Source organism: Pongo pygmaeus, chromosome 9 (assembly GCF_028885625.2).
Source record: "Pongo pygmaeus isolate AG05252 chromosome 9, NHGRI_mPonPyg2-v2.0_pri, whole genome shotgun sequence".
In the NCBI taxonomy this organism is placed as follows: Eukaryota; Metazoa; Chordata; class Mammalia; order Primates; family Hominidae; genus Pongo; species Pongo pygmaeus.
The window spans coordinates 75,720,346-75,742,663 of NC_072382.2; the positions used below are offsets into that span (position 1 = coordinate 75,720,346).

A 22,318-nucleotide genomic window follows, 5' to 3' on the forward strand; every position below is an offset into this window, starting at 1 on the left:
CACATATATATCTTTAAGATAAAGCATAGCTTTGCTAACTCTTGTCTTATGAAACTTTTTGTTTTTTGCCAACTTGATACAAAAGTGTTTTGTTCTTAGTTTTTATTTTTCTATACTATGAACTGCCTGTGCATGTCCTTTATCCATTGTTGTATGGGGTTGTTAGGTTCATACGTATATATAAGGCATAGTGGGTAAGTGCACAGACAGACCCTGGATCTAGATTGCTTATGTTCAATCGTAGCTCTTTCACTTACAGCAGTGGTAGCCTTAGCAAATGAAACTCTGTGTACCTTAGTTTCCTCGTCTGTAAAATGCGGATAACCATAGCACCTTCCCACAGTCATTATGAAGTTGAGTTAGTTAATATTCAGGGCTTAGAAATGGGTCTGGCATGCTACATAACTGCCAACCCCTGTAATGATGCTACTAGTGGTGATAGAGATGGAAATTAGCCTTTTATTATATGTGTGGCAAGTACTTTTTCCAAGTTCATCTTTTGGCTTTGTTTTATTATCTTATGCTTTGTACAAATTTAAACTGAGTTTTAAGGATGAGTTGTTTTTAGCTTCCTATGAAGCGGCTGTGGAGAGTTAAGTGTGGAAAGTAAGGACATTTCAGGCAGAGGCATAGAGGCAGAAATAGCATGGTTTAGGGCAAGACATAGTTGTTGATGGAATGTAAAATAGGCAGGGAATGAAGTGGTATGAAGATGAAGAGGTAGGCAGATCCACGTCATATAGATTGGGGTCCCCAGCCCCTGGGCTGCGGACTGGTACCAGTCCATGGCCTATTAGGAACACGGCCACACAGCAAATGAGTGGCAGCATTAGATTCTCATAGGAGCACGAACCCTATTGTGAACTGTGCATGCGAGGGATCTAGGTAGGCTGTGCTGTCCTATGACAAGCTAATACCTGATGATCTGAGGTGGAACAGTTTCATCTCAAAACCATCTGCTCCCCCCGCAACCCCTACACCAGTCAGTGGAAAAACTGTCTTCCAGAAAACTGGTCCCTTGTGCCAGAAAGGCTGGGGACCACTGATATGGATGGCTCCTCATGTCATGTTGAAATATAAGTGGTATAGCATCAACTCTTCTGATTACAGAAAATTGTCTCTGTGTATTTAAAGAAAACACATTAGTCCTCAGTTAACCATTTTATAACAGATATTAGTATAACTATATTATATATAACTATATATTTGTGTAGTGCTAAATAATTTGGCAAACAGCAGTTTACAAGCTTTTGAATTCATCATTAATTTAATCTTGTCTATAGTTCTGATATATGGTTGTATTATTACCAAGTTACACATGAGGAAATTCATGTGCAAAGAGTTTTTTTTTTTTTTTTTTTTAATTTGTTCAAAGACAAATAGCTAGTAAGTGGGACTATTCAAATGAGTATCTTGGTCCTGGGACTCAGTAAGTCCAAAATTCTTTTTCATTCTGCTGCACTCATAGAAAATGAATGTACAGGGGTAAAAACTCACGCATACTGGGATACCAAGGGATGCTTTCCTTCGGATTTGAGAGTTTTTGGGATAGCATCTTCCCATCACAGTTGAGTGAGGTTCTTTTTTAAATTTTGCATTGAGTGTGGATGCTTTGGCAATGACACTTCATTCCTGATGGTTTGATGCAATTAGCAACATGCCTATCTTGTAGTTTGTTTCGTTTTTTTGCCTTTATTAATAAGCAATCACTCCGGCTGAGAGAAAATCCTTTTTCAGGAAGGATCTTCAGGGAACTATAGCTGTTCCTATAATTCACATAAGATTCATTTTAGGTCACTCGCCACAGGTGCATGTCATTCTTAAGGCATCATATCCTTAGAGAGTTTCTCTTCCTGTTAAGTATAGTAATAGTCAAAGGATAGGCATTAAGAAAGTACTTCAACCATTAGATTCATTTATGAATGCTAAGATATTCAGTATCTCAATGACACCTGAAGTAGTTTCCAGCATTTCTGTTCTGTGAGGTGAAGGAAGGGTGAGTTGTTGTTTCTGTGCTACTAAACACTTAAAAATCCCTGTAAAAGCTGGTAGAAGGATTGGTAGCTTTGTGACTAACTCCTCTGGACTGAGGAAGATGATGTTGCCTTTCCTGGTTCTGACTTGACATCTTGTTGCTCTGCTTTGTGGTGGGGTAGTATTGCTGTCATTTCACCCACAATTTCCTCTTTTGGGGTGGAGGAAGCTGACATGTGACCCCAGGAAGGAAAGGGAACTAAAGAGAAAATTAAGAAAAGTAAAGTCTCACATCAGCAGTAACAATTGTTTTATTGTATGTGATTGTTCTTTCTTTATTAAAAATCTGGGAAACTGAAAAGTTCATAATAACTGTCTTGGCATAATTGATACTGTTGAATTGCATACATGTTCTCCATTCACCTTGAAGAGATGTTATGAGACTTTGATTTAAAAGGGGGAGATCTTCATTTTTCTGGCCTTTTCCTGGTTCCTTTCTCATAATAGTCCAGGTGGATTGAAACACCGCATTTCACAAGGCTTCAAATAAATTATTTTGATGGTATACCTACTCTTAATATAAGTTTGAAATCCTAATAGCATTTTACCTATAATATTATACTTTAATGGAGATTTAAAAAATTTAGAGAAACATATTGAGTAGGAAATAAAAGTGAAATCAAAGTATTGTTACTGAATCACTAACTTTAGAAGTTATCTGATGTGTTGCCTTCATTTCTGAGATTGAAACTATGATCTAAAGAGATTTTCAGTTCATGACATGTGTTGTATGTGTGTGTTGGGAGGTCTCCAAGACCACCCACAGGTTCACTGATTTGCTAGGGGGACTTAAAGGACTCAATACGTAGTTGTATTCTGTGCTGTGATTTATTACAGTGAAAAGACACCGAGCAAAATCAGTAGAGGGAGAAGATGTGTGGGACAAAGTCTGGGGAAAACCAATCACAAGCTTCTGAAGTCCTCTCTCAGTGGAGGCACACAAGGTGTGCTTAATACCCTAGCGAGGAGTTGTGACAACGTGTGAAATGTTCTCAACCAGGGAAACTCATTAGAGACTTAGTGATTGGGGTGTATATTAGCTGATCACATAGGCACCCTCTACCTAGCATGTGCCAGAATTTCAGATTCCCCGCAGGAAAGCAGATGTTTGGCATAATTATATTGTTTCTGTAGTTTAGGTACAGTGAATAACTCATCAGTTAAGGAGGGTGGGAACCCTCCTAACATCCGAGTTTCTAGGCACCAGCCAAGGGCAAGCCTTGGAAGCAGGCCTTTTTAAGGGTAGACATCTTCTCCCACTGATGTGTTAGAAAGAAAGAAAAGGATAAGACAGGCCTGCTGTGTCAACTCTTTTCTGCTGTGTATGTGTACGTGTACATGTGTGCACTTGTGCATATGCATGCATGCAACATTTAGCATAGAGTGTGCTTTTCATTAAACGTTAGCTGTTTTTACTTATTTATTATGGGGATTCTTCATTGGTTACTACTACTGTTACTTTTAATTGTGGTCTTCCACATTCCTATGAGGTAGCTTGGCCCGTATTTTGATCCCCGTTTGATAGACAGGAAGACTAAGGCAAAGAGAGGCTTCAACATGTATTTTTATATATATATATATGTTATATATATATATAAAATTTCCCAAGGCTCCATCATTCAAGTTTTGACATTTCTAAATACTCTCACTTAATTGACAGAGCAGGTATCTGGACCTAATGTTATGTTCTTTTTGCAAGCCCACAAAAAAAAAGTGAGGATTTTTTTTTTCCTTCTTAGCATTTTTAGAGGGTACTGCTAAGATAGAACGTAGGATTAAATGTTTAAGTTAATATCACTTTGGACCAATTCACAACCTTTTATGCTTAACTGTTTTAGTATTCAAGAAGTACTTTACTTTCTATGTAATTTTTGAGCTTTTGGGCACGGTGTCATTTAATGTAGCACAGTCCTATTGGGGCAAAAAATGATCCTTAAAGCATTAAACATTGTTCATCTTAATCCAACTAAACTGATTAATATCAGTACTAATTCTGGTGACTGTAAATTAGTACCCTACCTCTACCCCTGCACACCACCTTTTGCAGTCAGACGAGCCAGAGGCATAGTAAGATTTCAGTCATTATGCTGAGTTGCTCCTTGGTCTTATATGAACTTTGAGATTTCTTAATAAATATCCCAAAGTGAATTTAACTTTTCATGTAATATATGTATCAAAGTAGTTGGAACATTATCTCATTATCTTTGTTTCTTTTCTTTTTTTTTTTTGTTTTTTTTGAGACAGAGTCTTGCTCTGTCCCCAGGCTGGAGTGCAGTGGCACGATCTCGGCTCACTGCAAGCTCTGCCTCCCAGGTTCACACCATTCTCCTGTCTCAGCCTCCCGAGTAGCTGGGACTACAGGCACTTGTCACCACACCTGGCTAATTTTTGTATTTTTAGTAGAGACGGGGTTTCACCATGTTAGCCAGGATGGTCTCTATCTCCTGACCTTGTGATCCGTCCGTCTCAGCCTCCCAAAGTGCTGGGATTACAGGTGTGAGCCACCGTGCCCGGCCTGTTTCTTTTCTTTTCTTTTTTTTTTTTTAAGAGTTGAAGTCTTGCTCTGTTGCCTAGGCACAATCATGGCTCAGTACAGCCTCAAACTCCTGGGCTCAAGCAGTCCTTCTGCCACAGCCTCCTGAGTAGCTGGGACTATAGGTGTGCACCATCATGCCCTGCTAATTGTTGGGGGGTTTTTTTGTTTAATTTTTGTTTGTTTTTTGCAGAGATGAGGTCTGTCTGTGTTGCTCAGGCTGGACTCGAACATCTGACCTCAAGAGATCCTCTCACCTTAGCCTCCCAAATTGATGGAATTATAGGCATGAGCCACCACTCCTGGAGATTATCTTTGTTTCTTATAGATTGTACTTGCAAGTAAATTGAGCCAAACCACAATTTAAAGAATGCTGTCCCACCAGTACCAGAGACAATTTTTATACTCAGTAAATTCTGCTGCATGCCACTCTACTGGCTAAAATAGTTTGCAAAGTGTTTTTACTCGTATTGCACTCATCTGATCCTTAAAATAACCTGTGATGATAGGTATTCTGATTTTACAGAAGAGGAAGTTGAGACTGACTTATCCAGGATTCTGAACCTTCTAAGTTGGGGATCAGGCTTACCGTGTAAAAAATGAAGATGTTAAGCTCTTGAGACATTTTGTACTAAATATCAGTGAAGTATTTTGGAGAAAGCAAATTCTCCAACAGTAAGTGAAAATTACCATTTCTACCAGGCTATTGCTAAAATATTTTTGGTTTCTTGTGTTGGATAGTATACTTATTTATAGGCCTGAATAAGATTATGCTCCTTATGTTGCTTCTCAAATAAAAATAAAGATTTAGAATTTTTAAAAAGTAGATCTGAGAAGAATCTTATGCATTCTACCAGAAGAAAATATGATGGAATTTGTTATTGTATCTTGGCCTAAAGGAAAGTCTTTCCAAATATAATAAAAAATGCAGAAGCCATAAAAGAAAAGTTTGATTAATATAACTACATAAAAATAACCACTATAAACAAAGTCAACACAAGTGATAAACTGGGAAGAGTATTGCTAGTCATGTAACATAAAGCTAATTTTTCTTAACAAATCAATAAGAAAAAGTTAATACAAGTAGGAGCAAGGAAATGAAAATTACTCTTAACCATATAAAAATACTCAATTTCACTCATAAAATATAAGCATATAAAATGCAAAATTTCGTCTGTTAGATTAGCAAAGCGAAAAGGTTTCAGCACTCATGGTGTTGGAAAAGATGTGAGTAGATCGGCTTCTTGGGAGGCTTAAGGCAGGAGGACCTCTTGAGGCTGGGAGTTTGAGGCCGTAGGTCACTATGATTGTGCCTGTGAATAGCCACTGCACTCCCTCCTGGACAACACTGTGAGACCTCATCTCTAAAAAAAGTGAAAAGGAGGTGTGAGGAAATGGCACTCCCATGCATTGCTGGTGGGACTATAAATTGATATAGGCTTCATGACAGAGGGGCAATTTGGTGTTCCTCTCAAAAAGCACGTATCCTTTGACCCAGGGATTCTGATTCTAGCAATTTATCCTATGGATACACCTGCAGACATGTAAAATGATATATATGCAAGATATTCATTACAGCATTCTTTCAGTAGTCTCTGGAGATTTAAACTCACCTTGTTGCCTGTGTTTAGAACTTTTTATTCTTAATATAATTTTATCTTATCTCTTTTTTTTCTTAATCAGTTTTACTAGAGACTGATTTATTGGTTATTTCAAGGTACCATGTAAAAAATTGAATCAGCTAGGGTTGTTAGTTGCAATCGACAGAAATCTACTCTGGCAAATTTAATCAGAAAAGGAATTTATTGAAAAAGAATATTAGGTAGCCCAAAATTACCACCTTGGTAGGTAGAAAACTAGGCTTGGAAAATGGCATCCAGGATCAAAGAGCAAAGTCTGTGTAATACAAATTCTTTGAAATTTTTTGAAGCATCTTTATGACCTAATGTATCATCAATATTTTAAATTGTTTGCCTTAAGAGATATATATTCTATTCATTGGGGGTTTATATATACATAAACATACACACAAACACGCACTACCACATTAATTTTATTGTTCAGTTTTTCTGTATTTTTGCCACCTTTTGGTCTGCCTGATCCATTTTGTTTTGTTTTTTTTTTTTTTGAAACGGAGTCTCACTGTGTCACCCAGGCTGGACTACAGTGGCATGATCTCGGCTCACTGCAGCTTCTGCCTCCTGGGTTCAAGTGATTGTCCTGCCTCAGACTCTTGAGTAGCTGGGATTACAGGTGCCCACCACCACATCCAGCTAATTTTTTTGTATTTTTAGTAGAGATGGGGTTTCACCATGTTGACCAGGCTGGTTTTGAACTCCTGGCCTCAAGTGATCTGCCTACCTCGGCCTCCCGAAGTGCCTGGATTACAGATGTGTGCCTGGCCTGATCTATCTGTTTTTAATTGCAATGTGTTAAAAAATTTCTTACATTAATGTTTGATTAATTTCTCCATATAGTCTTATTAATTTTTGCTGTGTTATAGGTTCATACAGGTTTTATTGTTACATCTTCTTGATGGGTTGCTCTTGTTTTAAAAAAGAGATAGTAAGGAAGACTTTTATTCAAGGAGGGCCACTATAATGGGGTTTGTAAAAGGGGAGAGAGTGGGCTCAACTCTAGATAGGTTACCTTTTTAATCATTATGTATTTCCTTCTTGATTCCTGTTAAAGCTTTTCTCCCTGCTTTGCCATGCACTAGCTCTGTAACCTTGGGCTAAGTCATTTAATCCCTCAGCTTTCTTATTGTAAAATGGGCATAATACCTACCTTATCAAGTGGGTGAAGGTGATGGAATGTTTGCCTTCCAAACCTAGGGTCTAACAATTCCGTAGTGGTTGGAAAAGGTTTATGTTACTGTTTTCTATATTTGCCTTAGGTCCAGTGTTTATATCTAAATATCTTCTACATTACTCAGTATATTAATTAAGAGTCTTTCTAAAATAGTTGATTCCTCTGTGAGGGAAATGCAGGGAAAAAAATAAGATAGTTGAGACAACTGAAAAAGGACAAAAGGCAACTTTTTGGGGAGACTGTTTTCTATAACGAATGTTTATCAACCTCAGTGGGATGTAGATTTATTAGTAAGTCTTAAAAATTAATATATATTTAGACCACCAAATATACATTGAGGGTATAAAGAAGTGTCAGAAGGAGACAGAAGTGTATACTTTCCTTTACCTTTTTGATAGTATTTAAGACTTATCGTTTATTCTGTTCTTAGCTTTGATTTTTATCATCTATTTATATAACCCACATGTATTGTGCCTCCTATGGGTCTTCCTAGAAAGTCCTCTTAAAAAGTATTTTCTTTTCCCTTTCTTTCAGACTTTATATTCAGAGCACCAATCAAATTAAGCAAGCCTGGGGAACTTCGTGAGGAATATGAAAGCTTGAGAAAGGTATAGTATTATCATGTCATTCATTTTCTTAAAGTAGATTGAAATAATGACATTAAAGAATGCTTAGTGGGAATCTTGATTTACCAGGTTTTAAAAAATTTATAATGCAGAGCCTTTCTTCACACTACCTTATACCAGCCTAGTTAGATTTGGAGCTGTAATGGCAGTAGAGCAAACTTTAACCCAAGATTCCCTTTTTAGTTGTCTTTTCAAAGATGAAGATATAGTTCACAGAGCCTGTCACATGCCAGCTGCAATAACTGGCCACTAGAGAATTATTCTTGGTACTTTTAAGAGGTGCCCTTGCTAATAATTGTATTATTTTTCTTTATCTCACAAGGTTCTTCTAATTACATGTAGCTGGTGTTATCCGTTATTGCTCACTCCATTAAATACTCCAAAAGAACTGTCATGTAGGTCAGTAAGGGGATAGTGAAATAATTTCCTAGTTAGAAAACATTTACCCTTGGGAAAGCTTTTATCTGTGTCCATATCATCGTATTTATGATGTTTTCAAACTAATTGTCTGGGAATCACCTAGAGAATTAAGACTTAAAAAAGGCTGGTAATAAGAAGTATGTTGCTAGATGTGTGTCATTCTTTCCCAGCCCTCTCCCTGCACCATCATTCCTCACTCATCTTTATAATTGATCAATCATTCTACATGTGGGCATCTAATATTTTATAAATGTAAGTGATCCACTTAATCTGGATCAAGCATCATCATAAGATACAGGCAAGACAATAATGCTATTGTCACAGGATCCTTGGGGTGTCGCTTTGCCACCTGGAAACCTCTGTGGCTGGTGGTGCCTTTGCCCAAGTTTTGCTTGGGCCTGCTGGGCTCATTCTGCCCACTCATCCTGGCAGCCTGTGCTCAGCTTGCACTACCAGCCTGGATCCCACACCTGCTAAAGGTGAGCCAGGTGCAGAGGGGAGGGGTGTGTGAGCAAGGGAGCATGGGGTCCAGCTGCTGTGCACAGCCAGGCATGCTGGCTGTGGCTGGGCGGGGAGCTCCAGGTGCTGGCATGGGCACTGGCTCCTGTGAGGCTGTGGCTGGACCAGGACTACTGCAAGTGGCTTCCACTGCTGGCACTGGGGAACGTGGTGGTGCCTGGAAGCTTGGAGATGCCAGGAACTGCAGAGCCCCAAAGAGGGTGTCACAGCCTTGGCTTGGGAGCACCTCAGTCTGGGCTCCCTGAAGGGCCGCATCTCTTCTCTCTTTTCTTGTTGCCCACAACATGGTGAGTGAGGGATGTGTTTCAGCCGTTTGTGTTACAGCTCTTTCTGTCCTGCCATTCGGCGGGTCCCAAGTTCTTGTCCTGAGTCCAGAAAGAAAGACGTATGTGGACAACTGGAGGGTGAGTATGGCGAAGAGAAGCTTTATTGAGTGACAGTACAGCTCTCAAGAGACTGAAGTGGGTAGCTGCTTTCCACAGGCAGGTCGTCCGGACATCTACTCAGCTCTCAGCTGAGAGGAGATCCACAGTAGGCAGCTCCCCTACACAGGCAGGTCATCCCCATGTCTGCCGGAGTCTGGCTAAGTCCAGGGCTTTTATGGGCTTCAGAGGGGAGGAAGTGCATACTGATTGGTCCATGGGCAGGCCTGGAAAAAGTACTGTAAGTTCTCACTCCAGTCTGCAGAACTGGCAGCCCAGCCCCCGGCTTCAGGTCGTCCCCAGCTTGAAGGTGGATCTGCCCCTTTCTGCCCAGGAGCCTGTCTACTTCCTGCCACTGTCAACCTGCCCTGTACAGTACCCACAGTGCCCAGGCTGTGCCATGGGGCACCTGCAGGCCTGTGCCAAGCTGCTCTCAGCACCCCCACAGCCTTCCTCCTGTCCTCTGGGGTGCCCAAAGTCCAGAGGGGGCCGAGGTGGCAGGGCACTGGCATGTCACCACCACCCTGAGTCTGCTCCTACCCAGCTTGGTAGTGACAGCACCTCCCTCGGTCACAACTTTCCTTTGAGATTGGCATGGGTGCTGGGAGTGGGAAGAGGCCAGGCAGTGGGAGCAGGCACTTCCGAGCCTGTGAGGGTGGGGGATGGAAGTGGGGGCAATCCTGGGCCCCCAAGAGCACAGGGATGCCTGTAGCCATGGCTGGGTGGCTACAGCTACACCCGGCATGGGAGGGATCCCGCCCCTTCAACTTGGAAGGGGGCATGGCTCCTACCTGTTCCTGGCTCCAGCTGACTCCTGCCGGCTCCGTGGAGCGTACAGCCCCAGCTGTGCCTTTCCCACTGCAGCCGGCATCTTCACAGTGCCCACTCCAGGCAGGCTGCTGCTGCCATCACTATTGTGGTATTTTTCACTGAATGAAAAATCAGTGTTTAACAAGGTCACATTAAAGAGAAAAGATAATAGGAAACTGTGGCTAGTTACTATATGTTCTTTGATCTTTGCTTGTAAATGAGGGTGTCAGATGTTGACCTGGTTCTTCATGCTTCATTTATATTGGCATTGTGAGGTTTTTGTCTCTTTTAAAACTACTTACAAAGTTTTTTTTCTGTTGAAAAAGAAATTATTTTCAGGGACCACATAAAAAGAACAGGTTCTTAAACAAAATTTCAGAATGTACACATACAATATTTACTTCTAATAGATCTTGTTAGACATTTTGAAAATGTGGAAATTTTGAAGCTATCAGCTGGAAGGTAATCTTAGAAAAAACAAGGAGTAGGAGGTAGAAAAAGGAGGTGAAGCAAAAGACATAGTAAGAGTAGGGTTGCTTTTTTTTTTTTTTTTTTTGAAACGGAGTCTTGCTCTGTTGCCCAGGCTGGAGTGCAGTGGTGCAGTCTTGGCTCACCACAACCTCTGCCTCCTAGGTTCAAGTGATTCTCCTGCCTCAGCCTCCCAAGTAGCTGGGACTACAGGCGTGTGCCACCATGCCCAGTTAAATTTTGTATTTGTGAGTAGAGAGGGGGTTTCATTATGTTGGCCAGGCTGATCTCGAACTCCTGACTTCATGATTCGCCTGCCTCTGCCTCCCAAAGTGCTGGGATTACAGGTGTGAGCCACCGTGCCTGGCAAGAGTAGGGGTTTTTATAAACCTTGGGAGAGAAGGAAACCTTGAGGAACTGTGATTTATGTTCCTGTTAGAGGAGAGGTATGGGACAGTGGTTTTAAAAGGGGCTGATGCCATAATGTTTTTGAGTGAAGCCAGGATAATATCATCCTGTATAAACTGGATTGGATTTGAGAAACACTCATCTATATCATTTGGCTTAAATAAAAGTTAGCTACCGGTCCCTCTCATCCACCCCAAGTACCCAAGTTATCCTACATCCATTGTACAACCTGGAAAATGGAAGTCTAAGCCATAACATTAAAAGGCACTAGTGTGGCATATGCATACAATGGCATCCTATTCAGCAATAAAAAGGAGTGAAGCACTGATACATGCTACCACATGGGTGAACCTCAAAAAGATGGTAAGTGAAAGAAGCCAGATCTAAGAGATTATATGTTGTGATTCCATTTATAGAAAATGGCCAGAATGGACAAATAGTAGCGACAGATAGTAGATTAGTGGTCGATTGGGATAGGGTGTGGGAACAGGGATTAACAGTAAATGGGAATGAAGGATTTTATTGAAGTGATATAATGATTTCTAAAACAGATCTCAGTAGTTCTTCAAAAGTTTCTACTGAGCAAAGGAAGATAAGTGGAAATTAATTCTACACAACTCATTATTACTAATTTGATGTGTGATATGCTACTAATATACTTTTCACTTAGTATACTCCATTACTTTAAGTGACAGTAAAAACCTTTATAAAGGCTGTAAAAAGTTAACAAGAATTTTTATTCCCCTAATTCTAGTTCTTTTAAAAGGTATTACTTTATTTAAAAATCCTAGATTCTATTACCTGTGGGAGATTTGGGAACACACCAGGCTGGGGTAAGGGACTACTGTAGAGCAGTACTGAACCAAGATTGAGGGGCCTACTAAAGACAGGGAGTTGTGTTCTTAACATCCTTTCTAGCCAGAGGCTTTTGAGTTAGTGTGCTTACTGAGGTCACTATGAGTTTCTAAATTTTATCATTCTGTGAATAAGCTTATATTTCTAAATATATTTAGATTTTTTTTCTTTCTGCATGTGTTGTAGTTGTCTTTTTTCACCATAAGAAAAATAACGCAAAAATAATCAGCAAAATATGAAAGTCCCTTTTTACCTTTCTTCCCACTGTCCTTCCCAGAAGTACCTAGAATCAATAGTTTAGTGTTTATCTTAGACCGCTTATATGCTTACCTATGCATGCAGACACATACATACACTTTAGTCTTCTGTATAAATGAGATCATGATATATATTCATTGGTTAATGAAATATTTATTGTGCCCCTAGTATGTGCTAGGCACTGGGGATATCACAGACTCCCCTAGCTACTAGGGAGGCTGGAAAGCATAGTGTTTTAGCTAGGAACATTAACTTCCTAAGTAAAATCAGGGTTCTCTTAGTAAGGAAGGAGAAAATGGATATTGGGTTGGCAACTAGCTGCCTCTGTCTCCTGGGACAACAATGGAAATAAGACTAGTTAGGACACTTTGAGAGTAAGCAATATGTTGGGTTTAATTTGGCTTGGAATTTTGTCAGAAGTGTGATGGAGAGATGCAGTAGTTGGACTTGGAGGTGTATACAAGGAAGTTGTTACAGTTTTGGATGATGGATCTAGGTTAAGGGGAAAATTGAGGACATGAAGGATGTGATAGACAGTGAAAGAGTTAGTTGTAGGGTCAATGGATTGGAAACTTTGATGGTGAAAATTGTAAAAGTAGGATCGCTAGCATATATAAATAAAGCTGGAAAGCTAGGAAGTGGTGGTCTCAATATAAAAGACTTAAATGTGAGCCTTGGGAGATAGTTTAGTTATGGATATCACAAAGTTTAGGGTATGACCATGGAGTAGATAGCTGAAATAGGATGGAGAAAAAGATGTATTTAAGGAGGAGGTGAAGGAACTGAGAGAGTATACCAATATTGAGACCTTCAGGAATGATCACTGGAGTAGTTGGAGAGAAATTAAAATTTAAGTGCCAAGTTTTTCTGTGAATGAAGGAGAGTGACAGAGAGGGGTCATGAGTGTTATAGTCTAAGGCTAAATACTTCAGAGAGGCTAGGTTGGTTGGTTGTTTGAAGAGAGATATTCTCTCTCTCTTGCTCAGCCTGGAGCGCAGTGTTGCAATCGTAGCTCATTGCAGTCTTGGATCCTGGGCTCTAAGTGATCCAAGCCTCAGCCTCCTGAGTAGCTGGAAGTATAGGAGCACACCACCATGACTGGACACTTGAAAAGTTTTTATTTCTGTAGAGATGAGGGTCTTGCTGTGTTGTCTAGGCTGGTCTTGAACTGCTGGGCTCAAACAGTCCTCCTGCCTCTGCCTCCCAAAGTGTCAGGATAACAGGTGTGAGCCACCATGCTTGGCCAGAAGGAAGGATTTTTGAGAAATAATACAATCTATTTGGTGACTTCCTTTTTCCACTGAACAGCATATTTTTTGGGTGGGGGGGTGGTATGTATGTTTTTAATATAGATACTTTTTTTTTTTTTTTTTTGAGACAGGGTCTCACTCTATCACCCAGGCCAGAGTGTGGTAGTGTGATCTCAGCTCACTGCAGCTTTTGTCTCCTGGGCTCAAGTGATCCTCCCACCTTAGCCTCCCAAGTAGCTGAGATTACAGGCACATGCCACCATGCCCAGTGTGTTGCCCAGGCTGGACATGAACTTCTGGGCTCAAGCAGTCGTCCCTCCTGGGCCTCCTAAAGTGTTGGGATTACAGGCCCAGCCCGTTTCCCCCAGTTTTAAAGGAATGCTGTGCTGAGCACCCACAAACATATGTGGGCAAATACAATCCCTTCACTTAAATTCCTAGAAGTGAAAGTGGGAAATGGTAAGAGGCTGGGCACATTGGCTCATGGTCGTAATCCCAACACTTTGGGAGACTGAGGCAGGAGGATCTCTTGAGCCCAGGAGTTTGAGACCAGCCTGAGCAATATAGTGAGACCCTATCTCTACAAAAAATAAATTAGTTGGACATGGTGGCACGTGCCTGTAGTCCTAGCTACTCGGGAGGCTGAGGCAGGAGGATTGCTTGAGCCCAGGAAGTTGAGGCTGAAGTGAGCTGTGATTGCATCACTGCACTCCATCCTGGGTGACAGAGTAAGAATCTTGTCTCAAAAAAAAAATTAAAATAAAAAAAGCAGACATGGTTTTGTTGGATGTTAACAAATTGCCTTTTAAAAAGGCTTTTTCAACTTACTCTCTCGACAGCAGTATAGAGTCCATTTTCCTCAAATCCTTGCCAAACCTTTTTCATTGTTTTGGTATTTTAGTATCTGCTAGATTAAAATATCTCATTGTTTTAATTTACATTTCCTTGATTACTACAGAGGAGTAGCATTTATGTTAATCGACCATTTGTATGTTTTCCATGATTTCTTGTTTATAAGATTTAAATCTGAAAACCAGTTCTATCTTTTGGGTATTTGTGATCTTGATTGCTAATGGCATGCTTTTTTGTTGTTGTTTTTCCATTCTATTATATATTTATTCTATTAAAAGTTTTCTGACATTTTATGGTGTTTTTAAATGGAAGGAGAGTGTTAGCACATGCTCAGTCCTTCATCTTGATATATATCTTAATGGAAAGGATTTTGTAGTATTGGTTCTTGTTATGTAAGGATGTGCAGTTAATGCATGTTGAAATGAAAAAATTCTAGGAAGAAATTACTTCAGTATTGATTTTTTTTAATGTTTTCAATCTATATAAGACTTAGCCATCTTTGTCTTTTGAAACAGATTTATCTCTAAAAATGTTATTTTTGGTTGAATTAAGCTTATTATTTACACCATTATTTCTTCTGCTTTGGTTGTTAGATGCTTAACTTTGACTTCATGGTTCAATAATAGTTGCTTTGTTTTGATTTGGGAAACATATAATCCAGGATGGTCTTGTCTTCTTTGAATCATTGGACTCTGAAAGACTGAAGGTGGGGGAAAAGATTGAAGGTGGGGGAAAAGCAGCCTTGCTTCTAGACTATTCATTTTCCAGGTTTCTACATTGGGAAAGGTGAACTGCTTTCAGTTATTCTGTGGAGCATATGAGTGGCTTAGGCGTTCTTTGGATTGGTTTCCCGACCTATCCATTTTCTTTTTTTCTTCCTCTGTTCTGGTTCTTTTTTTAAAAAAGTAAATGAGGTCTTGCTATGTTGTCCAGGCTGGAATGCGTTGGCTATTCACAGGTGTGTACTACAGACTCAAACTCCTGGCCTCAATCAATCTTCCCGCCTCAGCTGGCTGAGTAGATGGGACTACAGGCATGTACCACCTTCCCTGGCCTTCTGGTTCATTTTCAAGGAGTATTTTCTCCCCATTGTGGGCTGAATTATTCAAGTAGTAAGCATGCAGTTTTCTAGTCCTTAGCCAGAGAACAGACCAGTCAGATATAGTCAATGGGTTACTGAAGTGATTAGTAGCTCTATAAGGCAGTCATTAACTTGTGAAGGGATATTTTAAAGGTAAGTAAACTTTTAGGACCTAATTATCTTCGAAATTACATTTTAAAGTTGCCTTTTATTAACTTACTGCCTTGAACTGTAAAATATTAATATAAAATACTTTATTAAAACGAACATTGCACTTAAATCCATTTCGCTATGTAGCGTATCGTGAACTGAATGTTGAGATGGCCTTTTTCTTATTTTTATTTATTTATTTAAAAAGTAGCTTTATTTATCTAGAAAGTTTAAAATACGTTGTTATACCACAGAAGAAGCAGATTATTTTTAAAAGCTTTTTCTTATTCGATTATAAATCTTTCAAGATAGATCTGTTTGTTTTAGTCTCTTTAACTCCACTGTATCTAATATCTTGCACATAGCTCTTCACCAAGTACTTATCTAATTGAATTTCTAATCATCTAGTTTCACAGTTCCTTCTCTTACTAGAAATGACTTGTGAAGGATGTATATATGGCTGGTTCATGATACAGCTAGATATATTTTATGATTTCTAGGGATTTGGCTGGGCACAGTGGCTCACATCCCAGCACTTTGGGAGGCTGAGGTAGAAGGATCATTTGAACCCAGGAGTTCGAGACCAGCCTGGGCAATATAGTGTGTTGTGGGAAGTCAGGGACCCCAAACGGAGGGACCGACTGAAGCCATGGCAGAAGAACGTGGATTGTGAAGATTTTATGGACATTTATTAGTTCCCCAAATTAATACTTTTATAATTTCTTATGCCTGTCTTTACTGCAATCTCTAAACATACGTTGCAAAGATTTCATGGACACTTATCACTTCCCCAGTCAATACCCTTGTGATTTCCCTGCCTGTCTTTACTTTAATCTCTTAATCCTGTCAGCCGAGGAGGATGTATGTCGCCTCAGGACCCTGTGATAATTGCATTAACTGCACAAGTTGTAGAGCATGTGTGTTTAAACAATATGAAATCTGGGCACCCTAAAAAAAGAACAAGATAACAGCAATGTTTAGGAAGCAAGAGAGATAACCTTAAACTCTGACCACCAGTGAGCCGGGCAGAACAGAGTCATATTTCTCTTCTTTGAAAAGCAAATGGGAAAAATATCGCCGAATTCTTTTTCTCAGCATGGAACATCCCTGAGAAAGAGAATACCCACCTGGGGGTGGGTCTCTGAACTGGCCCGCCTGGGCGTGGTTGTCTCTTATGGTCGAGACTGCAGAGATGAAATAGACTCCAGTCTCCCATAGCGCTCCCAGGCTTATTAGGAAGAGGAAATTCCCTCTTAATAAATTTTGGTCAGACCGGTTGATCTCAAAACCCTGTCTCCTGATAAGATGTTATCAATGACAATGGTGCCCGAAACTTCATTAGCAATTTTAATTTCGCCTCGGTCCTGTGGTCCTGTGATCTCGCCCTGCCTCCACTTGCCTTGTGATATTCTGTTACCCTGTTAAGTATTTGATGTCTGTCACCCACACCTATTCGCACACTCTCTCCCCTTCTGAAAATCTCTAATAAAAACTTGCTGGTTTTTGCGGCTTGTGGGGCATCATGGAACCTAGTGACATGTGATGTCTCCCCCGGATGCCCAGCTTTAAAATTTCTCTCTTTTGTACTCTGTCCCTCTATTTCTCAAGCTGGCCAATGCTTAAGGAAAACGGAAAAGAACCTACATGAATATCGGGACAGATTCCCTGATAGTAGTGAGACCTCGTCACTACAAAAAATTTTTTAAAAAATTAGCCGGGCATGGCATGCATGCTTGTGGTTTCAGCTACTCAGGAGGCTGAGCTGGGGAGATTGCTTGAGCCTGGAAGGTTGAGGCTGCAGTGAGTCGTGATTGCATCCCTGCCCTCCTGCCTTAGCAACAGAGCAAGACCCTGTCTCAAAAAAAATAAAAAGATTTCCAGTGTTTTTTTTTTTTTTTTGCTACACTATTGCTAGTTTTTCTTCTTTCTTTTGAAATCTTACGTAATGTTTGAAGAAATGCCCACTTTTAGCATGTGCTAGCATATCTCTTTCTAGAACCAGAAAATAAGTACAGAATCTCATAGTATATTTTTAAGATGTGCAGGTAACAGGTGTGGTATTAAGGAGAAGGAAAAATTCTCAATAGAATGTTTAAATTTTAACTACATGGGGGAAGAACAGTTAATTTATAGGATGTTCAGAATCCAAGAACATTAGATATGGTTGTTGTCTCCTTTTGCTATTTATAACTACCCAGATGTGGAGAACCAGTTTTATCAAATAATGTGCTTTTCAAAGAAAAGAACACACTTGGAGCATTCAAAACACGATCAAATTCAATTAGAATAGCAGGTTACTCAGGTTATTTCTGCAGTGTGCTGTTTTTCCTCGTCTTATTGTTTAGGGTCAAGATCAGTAGTTATAAGGTTACTATATTAGTGTAATTATTTTTATGGTTTAAGTATTAATAAAATCATTTAACTACTACTTGGAAGCCAAATTAAGGAATTTTCCAGAAGCTGTTGCAACTGTTGTCTCTAGTATAAAATAAAATATTTTGTTAAAATATGTAATGAGTGAAGCTTTTAATAAATTATAATAGCTTTATTTTTTTCTGCTTATGAACATAAGCAGAATTGTGCATTTCTGTTAATTGGGAAAAAACCTTCAGGTTATGAAAAAGTTTTAAAGCAGAAAGCGAAAATCGCCAGTAATCCTGCCACTTAATAAACATGTTTAAATGTTTATCAAAAATTTAAGCTTAAGACTTTTTAAAAAATAGATTTTAGATCACATTATGCATGCCACTTTTACGGCCCTTTTAAAATTTAGCATCTCATATGAAGTTTTCCATATTAATATAGATCTATGTCAACATTTTTAATGGCTATATAGAATTATAGAAAATATTGTAATATATCACATATATGCCAATATTTTCCCTAAATCCAAAACCATTCAAGAGTCAGAAATAACTTTTAAAAATATAATATGTAAAAAAGATTCCATAAGATAAACTGATTTTTAAAATACCCATCTCTAGCCAAATTTGTTTAAAAACTCACAAGTAATCTGCTTTCAGTAATGATTGTTCCTCTAAAATTGCAAACTTGGTTATATTTTTCCAGATTCAAATCAGGGTTTAAGGTCTTATTTGCTGTTTACATTTGAGAGTAAACTTTTTTGTTTATTGCAAACTTTTTAAAAAATGCAGATGTTCAACAAATCATAATACAGATGATGTAGATATTTTACCCTAAGCTGAGAAACAGTAGTGTGATTAAGAGCTGACTACTTGAGTTCAAATCCTGGCTCTGCCACTTAATAGTGTGTGAATTTGGGCAAGCTATTTGAGTTCTCCATGTCTTAGTTTTCTGGTCTGTAAAATAGACATCATAGTACCAAGCTTATAGGGTTATTGTAAAATAGTGCCTGATCCACAGTAAACTGTATATAAGTATTATTAATATTTAGTATTTGGAATTCTAAAAAATCTAGCACAAAGTAATTCCTTCTGTTGCTGCCATTTATTTGCTGCCTTTGGGTAAGAAACGGAAAACTCAAAAAGTCATAGTTGGAGGCTGGCAAGTTACTGATATGAAACACAAATGAATTCTCAATTTTCTTGAACTTGGACAGTGAAGGTGTGTCTTTGTCTTTTTACAGTTGATTACTTAGAGCTCTTTCTGCTTCCCATAAGCGAGTGTCCCCCTCTTCATTTAGCCTTTAGGCTTGGCAGCTAAACATATGACTGATAATATATCTGCTGGTTCAATTTATATGTAAACTTGGATGCCTGCAATTCATTTTATATGCCTATCTACAAAATGCCTGTAATAATTTAAAACTTGTATTGAAGTAATTTTAAATATCTTATTACATAAGGGAAAATTGATAAAATATTATTTTGGCATAAATATTTAGATACGCTTAATTCTAAATCTAACATTTAATTTGAAAGTGGTCTAGAATTTAAAGTGAAGAGAACATAGTATCATAAATGTGATTTCTTTAGAATTAGGTAAGAATCATAAGAGCAAGTCAGATGCTTTGGTGCTATTTATGTGATTTATCAAGTAAAAGTTATGGCTTTTATGCACGTTAGCCTTGTATGCAAGAGATCATTTGCTGTGAGTTCAGGATGCTGTAAACAGGAGCTAAGAGTAGTCGTTTCACCCCAAATACATTGTTTTTGTGGACAGCATCAGCAATAGTCACCAGTCAGACCCTGTAGAAGCCGTAGCTGTTAGTGCCAAGTGAGAGTCCAGGAAACAGAGGATATAAAGCATCAATTGCTCTAGATACCAAAGTAAATTGAAATGTTCTGACACCAGTTTGATTAACTAGTTTATGTTCTGAATCAGTGATTCTGAAGCAGTGGTCTCCAGCTTTTTTTTACCAGCTTGTATTATATTCCTTTCATGACCCCTATATGAATTTAAAGTATTTTAATAGCTCTATTAAAGAAAAAGCTCTAGATATCAACAAAAAATGTATTCAGCCTACTTGTTAATATGGTGATACTTAAGCTAGGCACAGTGGTGCACACCTATGATCCCAGCTACTCGGGAGGCTGATGTGGGAGGATCACTGGAGCCTTGGCAACATAGTGACTGTCTCTAAAAAGCAAAGAGGATGATATTTAATAGAGACAACCTTATGGACTATAAGTGTCTGATTTGTTAGATTTTTAAAAATACGTTAAAAATTAACTTAAAGATTCCCATTATTAGCTTGTGAAACCCCCTTAGAATGTAGGGTCCCAGTTTGAGAACCATCGGCCCAGAGATAACCAGAACATGAGTAAAATGTTCATAACTCATAATTTACTGTTTAATGTGCATCATTTTATTTTATAAGGAAAAACCTGTTACCTCTTGTCAGGAGAAAGATTAATTAAACACCATGAGACTGTGGTTCTACAGTGCTCCCAAATTATTTCTTTAGTATACTATTATTGGATGGTGATCCATTTAACCAGTTGAGATAAGAAAATCAGAAAATTATGGACATATAAGCTCTAGTCTTTAAAGTACCATTGAGCAGCACTGCCCCCTATAAGCCCAATACCCATGGCACCGTCTGGTTGGTTACCTTTTATAGTGGAATTGAGAGTACAGTAGTTCCTCACAAAGCATGGAACAGACACCACAACAGGTATGGTTTGTGTCAAAAAATATCTTTGTTGGAAGGACCGTTTATAAAAATCAGTTAGTCCAGGCTAGGCGTGGTGTCTCACGCTTGTAATTCCAGCACTTTGGGAGGCCGAGGCAAGCGGATCACCTGAGGTCAGGAGTTTGAGACCAGACTGGCCAACATGGCAAAACCTCATCTTTAAAAATACAAAAATTAGCCAGGCGCGATGGTGCACAGCTGTAATCCCAGCTACTTGGGAGGCTGAGGCACAAGACTGGCTTGAACCCGAGAGGTGGAGGTTGCAGTGAGCCAAGATTGTGCCATTGTGCTCCAGCCTGGGCAACAGAGTGAGATTCTGTCTCAAAAAAAAAATAGTCCAATCTTACTTCAACAGCATTCTGCTTGTGAACAACTTTGTCATTTTTGGTCAAGACTGTAGTCTCAGCACTAAAAAATTGCCTAACACATAGAATCTGATGCATTGTAAATATTTGCGGAACTGAGCTTATTGAACACAGACCCTGTATCTGGAACTCAAGTAGGGAAGTGGAAATCAAGGATGCATAGGTTGCTGATTAAAAAAAGCTCACAGTATCTAGGGGAAAAGGGATTTGAAAACAAGTAATTGAACACAAGTAATTTTTTTTTTGGGGAGGTGGGGACGGAGTCTTGCTCTGTCACCCAGGCTGGAGTTCATTGGGGCAATCTCGGCTCACTGCAAGCTCTGCCTCCCTGGTTCACACCATTCTCCTGCTTTAGCCTCCTGGGTAGCTGGGACTACAGGCACCCACCACCACGCCAGGCTAATTTTTTTTTTTTTTTTTTTTTTTTTGAGATGGAGTCTTGCTTTGTCATCCAGGCTGGAGTGCAGTGGCGCAATCTCCGCTCACTGCAAGCTCCGCCTCCCGGGTTCACGCTATTCTCCTGCCTCAGCCTCCCTAGTAGCTGGGACTACAGGCGCCCGCCACCACGCCCGGCTAATTTTTTATATTTTTAGTAGAGACGGGGTTTCACCGTGTTAGCCAGGATGATCTCGATCTCCTGACCTAGTGATCCGCCTGCCTCGGCCTCCCAAAGTGTTGGGATACAGGTGTGAGCCACTTCGCCCGACCAAACAAAAGTAATTTATATTAGAAGTCTGTGATAGAGATATGAGATATGTTCTGGGTGTTATGAAATATATTTTAAAATGCCTTATTTGAAATAGTGTGGCGTGTATATATGTTTTAGTCTGTATTCCAAGGATGGCTAGTTAACATCTTAAGTACTAACAGGGAATATACACTCTGGAGTAGTTACTTAGTATTTAAAAGATTATAATCAGAATTTTCACTTCATAGGCTCCTATAAGCCCATCAATTATTTTAATCATCACCCAGCACCTGAGGTTTGTTAACAAACATAACAGATGTTATAAATGATCTCAGAATTTTTTATTTTTATAATATTCAACAGACATAAAACTGGGAAGAATAATAAAAATGAACCTCCATGTATCCATCACCTAGATTCAGTAATTATGTTGATAAACAATTATGAAGATAAATATTAATAATTTTTCATGAGGAAATGAGCATTATTCAAGATATGTGGATTGGCAGTAAATATTGTACAGGCATTTCTGCCCTTGCATGAAGAGAATTTAAGAATACAGTGAGAGAATGAAATTGGACCCATATCATATACTATATACAGCAGGTCATTGTTCAACAATGATGTTATTTTGTTCAACATCATTTCATTA

General features: G+C 39.1%; 1 protein-coding gene across 2 annotated transcripts in view; it reads left to right on the forward strand.

Moving 5' to 3' along the window:
* Window positions 1-22,318, forward strand: part of RNF169 (ring finger protein 169) — an 87,584-nt gene that overhangs the window by 27,222 nt on the left and 38,044 nt on the right. For both annotated transcript variants that reach the window (XM_054441768.2, XM_063672092.1), the window contains exon 2: window positions 7,913-7,986. In XM_054441768.2, the coding sequence (XP_054297743.1) occupies window positions 7,913-7,986 (74 nt within the window). The remainder of the gene's footprint in view (window positions 1-7,912; window positions 7,987-22,318) is intronic.